The 10,766-nt window shown below is 34.4% G+C and overlaps 1 protein-coding gene across 1 annotated transcript; it reads right to left on the bottom strand.

The window, feature by feature from the left end:
* Positions 1-6,629: 6,629 nt before the first annotated feature.
* Positions 6,630-7,850, bottom strand: LOC121217342 (uncharacterized). Its single transcript, XM_041092882.1, has 2 exons — positions 7,368-7,850; positions 6,630-6,899 (listed from the first exon to the last, which is right to left on the bottom strand). The coding sequence occupies exons 1-2, from the start codon at positions 7,453-7,455 to the stop codon at positions 6,655-6,657; spliced, it is 333 nt and encodes a 110-aa protein (XP_040948816.1). The 5' UTR covers positions 7,456-7,850; the 3' UTR covers positions 6,630-6,654.
* Positions 7,851-10,766: the final 2,916 nt, after the last annotated feature.

Genomic DNA, 10,766 nt, shown 5'->3' with positions numbered 1-10,766 from the left:
TTTAAATATTAAAGTAATTAGGAGTTTTTTTTTGTTTTTAGTTTTCTAATTAGATTAGGAAAACACTTGAGAGGCCTATATAAAGGCTTGGCCAGCCACCTTGTTAAGATACTTCTCAAATATATTAAAAATTTCAGATTTGTTTAAGTGCAGAATTCTCCTTGATTTTTTCTCCATGAATTCTCTCTTGAGTTTTCTTTAGAAGTTGTTTTAACAATCATTTGATTGTGGGAGCCATCTTCAGCCTTCTTCTTGCCATTGATATTCTTTGGAGGGGAGATAAGAACCGTTTGAAGGGAGTTGTGAGATTTTTCGGGATTTCAAGGCTTCTTAGGACTTATCTTTTAATTTCTTGCTGTCAATTCTTTCTTTATTTTTGCTTGTGCCGAATCTTTATCTAATTTATTTGCTGTTCTTATTCTGTTTCCAGCTTTTTTTTCTATCTTAAAGAATCAGCCAAAAATCCCCAATTTCTAGGGTTCTTGCCGATTCATCCATACTCTTTTTGGGTGAAATTAGATTGCCAAAATTTGGGGAAAACTATCTTGGTGTTCAATTGGGCAGAATCGCAACCTCCTTTGGGGTTTCAAGAACCCTTATTAACACTTATTTCTATTCTCAATTTGACTCTTTGCTGATTTGGGGATTTTATTTCAGATCTGGAAATTCAAAGTTCTAATCTTTTAATTTTCTGTTTCGTTTCAGATCTGATTGTTTAGAGCTTTCGTAAGAGTTTCTCATGATTTGGCAACTTGATCTTGGTCCACGTACAACCCTCTATCATTTGGTATCAGATTTTGGACGTTTTGGGTGTTCTTGGTTGATTTCTAAACTGATTTCAATTTTTTAAAGCACAAACAACAGTTTTACACAGAAAAATTTTCAAAAAAAAATTCATTTGAGTGGGTAAACGTTTTCTGATTGATCTGAAATTTTACATACATATTTGTGGCACTGTTATTGAATATAAAAAATATTTCCCGCAAAAAAATCAGTCAAAAAAATAAAAAATCAAAAAAATACGAAATCCAATAAAAATTTAAAAAAATATTTAGTGGGTTGAGTTTGGTTCCCAAACTTTCCAGATCAAAAATCCAATATTTAAGGACATTCCAAATTTAATTTCGTGATTTTTTGAGATCGGGAACACCTCGAACGAAGTTGTTAAGTTACTCCGCAGTTTTTCGGCTTTTTCAATTTCAACAATTTTTATTGATTCTTAGCTGTAGGTTTTCATTTGTTTGCTTTTATTCTCCCTTTACAATATCTAACACCTTCTTGTTTCTTGTGTTAGTAGGATTTAAACGTGTGTACAATCCTTCCTCAGTGCAACACGAATCAATTGGTGTCTCGTCAATTTTTGGCATCCTAGTGCAAATTAGGATTCTTTGGTAGTTCGGTTCATACACTCTCTAATTGGTTGATATAAACTCTACTAAAGAACTCACAAGACTGAATTCTACCTCATTGAGAATTTGATTTTTCTTTTTGAGTGATTAACGGTGAGGTTTGCTAACTTTTATTTTTGAGTGTTGAGTGTTTATTTTGTAGGTTTTTTGAAAATGTCTAAAGGTGATAATAATGATGACACATTTAAAAAATTCCAACAACAGTTGGATGAACAGGCTGCTACACTTCGAGCTTTGACTGCTACCATCAATTAGATGCGATTGAATCAAGAGTCTCAATATTGAGACCCAATTAAAGAAGATATGGATAACCAGCCTCCTGCTCATAGGCGCGGTCCTCGACGTGTCATTAGGACTGATTTTGATTTTCATGATCGTGGACCACCTTCTTTGGCAAAACCAAAGTTCACAATTCCCCAATTTCGTGGCAAGAATGATCCAGAAGCTTATTGTGAATGGGAATCTAAGATTGAACTTATGTTTACGTATTATAAATGTCCGGATGATGAAAAGGTTGTGTTAGCAACGCTGGAATTTTCAGATTATGCATTAAGTTGGTGGACTCAACTTGGGGTAAATCGTCATCGGAATTATGAAGGTGAGATTTTGACATGGGAGGAGTTGAAACAGATTATGCGCAAAAGGTTTATTCCACCTCACTACTATAGAGAGATTAAAACAAAGCTTAGAAGGCTTATTCAAGGTAGTAGGACGGTGGATGAATATTTTAAGGAGATGGAGATGCTCATTCAGAGAGCTAATGTGGAGGAGGATGAGGAAACAACTATGGTTCGATTTATTGATGGTTTGAATAGGCCGATAGCAAATACATGGATGCTACAAACTTACATTGATTTGGAAGAAGCAGTTCATAAAGCCATTGAGATCGAGCAACAACTAAAGGAACAAAGGTTTGGTTCCTTCTTGACTTCACAATATTACCGAGGTAACAATTCCAATTCTAATTTTAAGAGTTCAAAATCACCTTTTGTTACTAATAAGTCTTCTTTGAGTAATGGAAGTAAGCAATCAGATTGGAAAAAAGGGGCTCCTGTTAAACGCAAACACCTTCTAAGCAGCCCAATTTAGGTGATTCGAGTGTGAAGAGGACTCGTGAGGTTGAATGCTTTAAGTGCAAAGGGCGTGGTCATTATAGTAGGGAATGCCCTAACACGAGATTACTTCTTCTGAAAGATAATGGTGAGTACACTTCCGACTCTGATAAAACAGATCCAGATATGCCAGAACTTGTGGATGACAGTGATAATGGCGAAGAGTTGGTCGAACCACCAAAAGAAGGGGACTTTGCTGATTTTCAATGCCTTGTAGTTCGCCGAACCCTTAACATCCAGATGAAATATGATGATAACCAAAGGACCAATATTTTCCATTCTCGGTGTTTTATTAAAGGTAACTTATGTTCACTTATTATTGGATAGTGGGAGTTGCTCGAATGTAGTGAGTAGCTATTTGGTGGATTCTTTAAAGTTACCTTGCACCAAACACCCTAAGCCATATCACCTTCAGTGGCTTAACGAATGTTTCGAAGTTAAAGTTACGAGACAATCCTTGGTCACTTTTAAGCTCGGGAATTATGAGGATAAAGTATGGTGTGATGTGGTCCCAATGCATGCGGCACACTTGCTCCTTGGACGGCCTTGGCAATTTGATCGCGATGTTACACACCAAGGTAAACTTAATCGATACTCCCTTGTGTTTAAAGGTAGAAAATTCACTTTTGCTCCTTTAAATCCCACTGCTATGTATAAAGATCAATTGAAGATGATGAAATTTTGTGAGGGGGTAAGGGAGAAAGGGCAAGTACAAAAGACAGAGAGAAAAGAGGCTAGTAGTGGAAAAAGTCAAAATTTAAAAAGCCCAAAGGTGAGTGAATCCACAAGTGGTAAAATGAGCGGAAAAAAAATTTTGGCAACAAAAAAAGATGTGAGGAGAGCCCTACTTAATAAACAGCCTTGTATCCTTGTGAGGTTTAGGCAAAATTATTTATCTTTATCTAACATTAACGAAAATTTGCCTAGTGTGTTTCAGTCTCTTTTGCAGGATTATGATGATGTTTTTAGTGAGGCCCCTAAAGGTTTACCACCTTTACGAGGGATTGAGCATCAAATTGACTTAGTACCTGGAGCTTCGATCCCAAATCGACCAGCCTATAGATGCAATCCCGAGGAGACAATGGAATTGCAAAGGCAAGTTGAGGAGTTACTAGACAAAGGGTACATTCGTGAGAGCCTAAGTCCTTGTGCCGTTCCTGTCTTATTGGTACCAAAGAAAGATGGTACGTATCGAATGTGTGTTGATTGCCGTCCAATCAACAAAATAACGGTAAAGTATCGACACCCAATTCCTAGACATGATGATTTGCTTGATGAATTACATGGTTCAGTCATATTTACTAAAATTGATTTAAAAAGCGGTTATCATCAAATTAGAATGAGGGAAGGGGATGAATGGAAAACAGCCTTTAAAACAAAATTTGGATTGTATGAATGGTTAGTTATGCCTTTCGGCCTTACTAATGCACCTTACTAATGCACCTAGTACATTTATGAGATTAATGAATCATGTTTTAAGGCTACACTTGGGTAAATTTGTAGTAGTTTACTTTGATGATATCTTAATTTATTCCAAGACTTTAGATGATCATGTTTTCCATGTTCGAACTGTTTTGGATATTCTGCGAGCTGAAAAATTATTTGCCAACCTTGATAAATGCACATTCTGTTGTGATAAACTAATATTCTTAAGTTTCATAGTTAGTGCTCAAGGTATTCATGTCGATGAGGACAAAGTCAAGGCAATCAAGAAGTGGCCAACTCCTACATCGGTAACTGAGGTGAGATCTTTCCATGGTTTAGCTAGTTTTTATAGACGATTTGTGAAAGATTTCTCTACTATTGCTGCCCCATTGACAGAGGTTATAAAGAAATCAGTGGGTTTCAAATGGGGTGAAACCCAAGAAAAAGCTTTTCAGACCCTAAAGGCTAAGTTATGTTCTGCTCCTCTTCTTAAATTACCTGATTTTTCTAAAACTTTTGAACTTGAGTGTGATGCTTTAAGAATTGGGATCGGTGCCGTTTTAATGCAAGATAAGCAACCTATTGCTTATTTTAGTGAGAAATTGAATGGTGCACAGTTAAACTACTCGACTTATGACAAAGAACTATTGGCATTAGTTCGTGCACTTCAAGTATGGCAACATTATTTGCTGCTCAATGAGTTTGTCATACATACAGATCATGAATCCCTTAAATGGTTAAAGGGAAAGGTAAGTTGAGTAAATGGCATGCCCGATGGGTAGAATTCATTAAAACATTTCCTTATGTGATACAATATAAAACAGGTAAAGATAATGTAGTTGCAGTTGCTTTTTCTAGACGATATGCTTTAATAACTACATTGAATGCTAAAGTCTTAGGGTTTGAACATATTAAGGAGCTATATGATGATGATGCTGATTTCGGCCATATTTATAAGAATTGTGGAAATACTACTTTTGAAAAGTTTTATCTTGTAGATGGCTTTCTTTTTCGCATAAACAGGTTATGCATACCAAAGTGTTCCATGAGAGACTTATTGATTCATGAGGCCCATAGTGGGGGTTTAATGGGACATTTTGGAGTGGCCAAAACACTAGACATCTTGCAAGAACACTTCCATTGGCCACATATGAAAAAGGATGTCGAAAAGGTATGGTCCAAGTGCATTACATGCAAACAAGCAAAATCTAAGGTAATGTCTCATGGCCTTTACACTCTTTTACCGATTCCTACTTCACCTTGGGTAGATTTATCCATGGATTTTATTCTAGGTTTGCCTCGAAATAAGAAAAGAAGAGATAGTATATTTGTTGTTGTTGACAGGTTTTCAAAGATGACACATTTTATTTCTTGTCACAAAATAGATGATGCTACACATGTGGCAGACTTACAGCACGTTTGGTTCGCTGTATTGGAATAGAGGCATAATGGAATAGATGCGTAATGGAATAGAGGCGTAATAGCAAATCAATTGTTTGGTTGAATGTAATGGAATAGAGGCGTAATAGTATTCTTGTGTTTGGTTGAATGGAATAGAGGTGTAATAGCATAATGGAAAAAACTAAAATGACTAGAATACCCTTAGGATAAATTTGTTTGGGTAAATGATTATTGTTATTGTTATTTAAATTGTAATAAGATTATTAATATCAATAATAAATAATTTAATCATATTTTAACACAATTATTATTAAATATATTTTAATTAAAATATATAATTTAATAAAATTCTTAATAATCAATATTCTTATATGAATTTACTCAAATCATAATATATGATACTATAAAATATAATTTAACATAATTATTATTAAATATATTTTAATTAAAATATATAATTTAATAAAATTCTTAATAATCAATATTCTTATATGAATTTACTAAAATCATAATATATGATACTATAAAATATAATTTGAAATAATTATTATTAAATATAATTTTTCTAAATATAATTTAATATTTTTTTCTAAATATTTTGTAAAAAGAAATGAATTTAGTGGCAGATTACATTTCTCTAAGATCCTATAATTTAATAAAAATATATAATTTAATAAAATTCTTAATATTAAATATTCTTATATGAATTTAATAAAATCATAATATATAATACTATATGATATAACTTAACATAATTATTATTAAATATAATTTAATAAAATTCTTAATATTAAATATTCTTATATGAATTTAATAAAATCATAATATATAATACTATATAATATAGATTAATAATGTAGATACTTGCTAAGAAAACATGGATTAAACAAATGTCAAGCATAGGCTTCTTCCAAAAAAAATTTCTATGAACAATCATATAGGCATAAAGCAACCATGGTAAACTATGAAAAAAAAAGATCTATCTGTTATCAAGCAGCAAATCTGTGTTTGTAACTACTAATATGTAAGTTCTGCATGCATATTCAGGAGAAACAACTAGTATACAAATCACTTACCATACAAAAGTTAAACTAGAAAGCAGTAAACAGAGTGACATTAAAGTGAACTTGAAACAACCAACACTGACTCATAAAACAAATTCTTAAGCCTTAGCAATAGCCTTCTAGTGACATTTACATGCAATCGCAAGCAATTGGCTTTGAGAAATGAAGTAGACTAGGGTCATTTCTCATTTACAAAGATTATGGACAAACATTGCAAGTATTGACAGGTTTTCTATCCATACTTTATTTCATCAAAAACATTGCAAGTTTTGCAAGTATCTCTTCATCAGTCGAGTACAAATTATCAAAATCTGACTCAAACTCTTTATCATCCACATCGTCTCGTGGTTGCACCTCCAATTCATCCATCAATTCATCACCGGTTTCCTCATGCTTCCCAGCCAACTTTCTCAGCAAAATGGCCTCAAGAACTAAAGGAAGTGCCTCTTCATCCCCTTCAAAGTACTTCTTGATTCGGGTTTTCAGCTCTAGCACCAAAGAACTAACAAAGTTAAACAACATAACAAAAAAACAAACTATCATGATTTATCCAAACAAATATATACATATATCATGATTTAGTTTCCCTTTCTTTCTCAACAACCAAACAAATAATTTCCAAATAAAAAAAGTAAATTCCAGCAAAGAAGAAGCACAGATTAAATCCTCAGACCCAGTTTAAGACTTTTTAACAGACTAACATGAACATAACAAACCAATCAAATAAAAACCAAACTTGTTCATTCATCTTGACTTCCCTTTCTCATCATCTAAACGAAAGCATAATAAACAAATTGCCAAAAAGAAACCCAAATCCAATGCATCGGGGTCCTGCCTTCACTAGCTACAAGCATCAAATGCAAACAAGTTACTTGATTAAGCAAAGTCTTTCAGACCCATGTATGCAAGTCTAGTTTTTTCTTTAAAGGAGGAAAAACAACTAAATAGAAACAAACCTTGCAAATGCACAGAAACACCACTTTCAATGCATTTAAGCAAATTATCCAGTTCTCCTTCTCTGGCAAAAGTGTGGATAGCATCCATTTTCCTAAAAAACAAAAAGCATTCCCATCAAATGTCTTGGATACTAAAAAACAACATGCTCAGTTAGTAAGCAATAAAGAATATTTAGTTTAAATGACAGGAAGGAAGCCTAATTCATTAAGGAAACGCTTGCAGTAAAATCAGTAGTTCGGATCCACTGATCATCATCATCCAACAGATCAAATCGGACTGGTTTTTCAAAGTCGTCATCAGCAGTTCTATACCAGACCCAAGGTCATGAAGCCAGCTGCAAGAGCACTACAAAACCTGACGGTTCTGAATACTGCTTAACTTCATTGATCTCCCTAACTAGAAATTCAACCTTAAAGTCACACTTTATGACAGCATGCTCATTTGTGCCTTTGAACGAGTTACGAGCTTATTACATAATTAACAAGATCGAACGACAATCACCATTAACATAAATAGAATTCTACAAACAGCTACCCCTTACACTAGCTCTTGATGCAAAAAAAAACATAATATCTATCTTATAGACCGTAGTATGAAGCAGGAGCAAGTTAATTTCCCACTTCTAGCTTGTAAGGTGCTCTCGTACTCTTCATTTATCCAAAAATACCCGTATCGGAAACTTGTATTTCAAGCAATGTTCAACAGATTCTTGGGCATGGATATGGCATTAATATATTCCAAAGACTCCCAAATACATAAAAGAACACACTTATGAACCATACATACACATATCTTACAAAAACACCCGAGTCCAATTAACATTACCTCCAAATTTATGTAAAACTTAAATGAGAAAACTCGAACCCATATCCAACATTCATCAGCAGCAACATAGCCGACAAAACAAAAATAATTATTTATAGAGCTACTATCCAATGAGCTAAAACAGACAAACAGAGGTATATTTTAACAATGAAACTAATCAATTGCCTTAAACACCATATAGTGTTCCAATCAATCAAATTACAACAGGCATTAAAACCTTTCCCTTTCGTTAATTCACAACTATTAGCTTCATTAATCAAATCCTATGTACAGTTGATCGATTGAAAGTGTAAAATTTCAAAGACAAAATTTAAACACAAAACTGGTTAACATTGAAATTACATGTAAATATAACCTAAAAAACCAAAAAATTAATCATATTTTTAGATTTCAAGCCGAAATGGAATGAAATGAAAGGCAAATCCATTTTTTCCCCAAAAAAACAAAAATAAAGAGACAATATTTCAAGAACAGATCATTAAATTCATGGTATATATAAAGAAATTTAATTGAAATCAAAGGAATAGAAGAAGGGAGAAGCGTACTTGGGAACCATTACTGCTACTCTCTGTTACTCTGTTACCTCATATGATTCGTAATTGAAGGCCTTGTTGAGGGTTGTTAGGGTTTGTTAAAGGGTTGGTCAGGATAGAAGCATGAAAAGGAAGGAGAAGGTTGGAAGGAAATAGGAAGAAAAATGAAAAAAAGAAGAAGATGCTTCAGACGTGAGAAAGAAATGAGAAGGGTAAAGTTGAAACTCAGACGAAAGATGTTGACAAAAGATGCCAAGATGAAAGTCGGCGAAAGATCTGAGCGGGTGGAGGTTTGATTCTCTGGCAGCTTCTGTTGATGTTGGGAGGGAGAGGGTGGGGTGGATAATCGATTTCGGCTTGGGAGGGTAAAAGAGAGACCGATTAGGTAATCTTTGCTTTTGGAGGGTAATAGCAAATCGGTGCTGAAGCAGAGAAATGTCAAATCCGTCCGCAATGTAATATGTCCGTAATAAGGCAATGCAGTAAACCAAATAGGGTATTCAGTGGGGCCATGGATTAGGGGTGTAATGGCTAATCCATTACACCCAACCAAACATGGTGTTATTCTTTAAAGAGGTGGTAAGACTTCATGGCATCCCTAAAACAATTGTTTCTGACAGAGATGTCAAATTCCTTAGCCACTTTTGGAAGGTATTGTAGGGTAAGCTTGGTACTAAATTACTTTATTCCACTACATGTCACCCCCAAACTGATGGCCAAACTGAAGTAGTTAATCGGATCTTAGGGACTTTATTACGATCTGTTGTGGGAAAGAACATTAGAAATTGGGAAGAATGCCTACCGTTTGTTGAATTTGCATATAATAGATCTATTCATTCTACAACTGGTTATTCTCCATTTGAACTTGTTTATGGTTTTAACCCACTAACAGTACTTGATCTTGTGCCATTACCACTTGAACACATTGTTAATTTAGATGGCGAACAGAAAGCTGAGTTGGTGAAATCCTTACATGAGAAGGCTAGGCAATGAATAGCCAAAACAAATGATGCCAACACCAACAAAGCAAACAAGGAGCGCAAACGGGTTGTCCTAGAACCCGGAGATTGGGTTTGGGTCCATATGAGGAAAGAACGATTTCCTGCAAAAAGAAAGACCAAGTTGGACCCAAGGGGCGATGGGCCTTTCCAAGTACTCGAGAGGATCAACGATAATGCCTATAAAATTAATCTACCTGGTGAGTACAATGTAAGTTCTACTTTTAATGTGGCTGACTTGTCCCCATTTGATTTTTCAGATTCGAGGTCGAATCTTTTTTAGGAAGGGGGGAATGATACGAGATCAAAGGCCCGACAAATGCGTTCCAAACTAAATGGGACCATTCAAGAATTTGTTAGCAAGGCCTTAGATACGTACACGAAAGAACAAGAAAATCAAGATTCACTTTCTTGTCTTCAAGAAAATCAAGAAACCGAATCTTGGCCCAATATTGCTGTTTGGAGCGATTTCAAGAATCGAGAAAATCAAGATTTCAAATCTTGGAAATCTTGGTCCAAGAAACTGAATCTTACAGCCAAAGCGCATTGCATCTCCGTTACGAGCATCAACGAACCAATTTCGGTAGAAGATAGAATACAAGCCCAAGTTCTTAAAGGCAGGGCCCAATAAGATAATTCCAAGCCCAAACAAGAAGACAAACCATACTTACTTAAAACTCAGGCCAAATTGTCAAAGTGGCCCAATTTGTAAAGTTTTATTTTTTTAAATACTTAGTTTAAATTTTTATGTTGACATTCAGTCCAAGAGGCCCAATTAAAAGCCCTTGGCCAAATTTTCATTTACATATTAAAATAATTAGGAGTTTTTTTATTTTTAGTTTTCTAATTAGATTAGGAAAACACTTGAGAGGCCTATATAAAGGCTTGGCCGGCCACCTTGTGATTCACTTCTCAAATATATTAAAAATTTCAGATTTGTTTAAGTGCAGAATTCTCCTTGAGTTTTTCTCCAAGAATTCTCTCTTGAGTTTTCTTTAGAAGTTGTTTTAACAATCATTTGATTGTGGGAGCCATCTTCAGC

The sequence above is a fragment of the Gossypium hirsutum genome, chromosome D05 (genome assembly GCF_007990345.1).
Source record: "Gossypium hirsutum isolate 1008001.06 chromosome D05, Gossypium_hirsutum_v2.1, whole genome shotgun sequence".
In the NCBI taxonomy this organism is placed as follows: domain Eukaryota; kingdom Viridiplantae; phylum Streptophyta; class Magnoliopsida; order Malvales; family Malvaceae; genus Gossypium; species Gossypium hirsutum.
Note: the sequence above shows the minus strand (reverse complement) of the source record. Positions and strands in the feature narration are given on the sequence as shown.

Excerpts from the sequence above, each read along its gene's own strand:
- LOC121217342 (XM_041092882.1), bottom strand. The coding sequence starts at position 7,455 with ATGGATGCTATCCACACTTTTGCCAGAGAAGGAGAACTGGATAATTTG. Across the intron at positions 6,900-7,367 it reads TGTTTCTGTGCATTTGCAAG|AGCTGAAAACCCGAATCAAG; the intron begins GTTTGTTTCTAT and ends CTTTGGTGCTAG.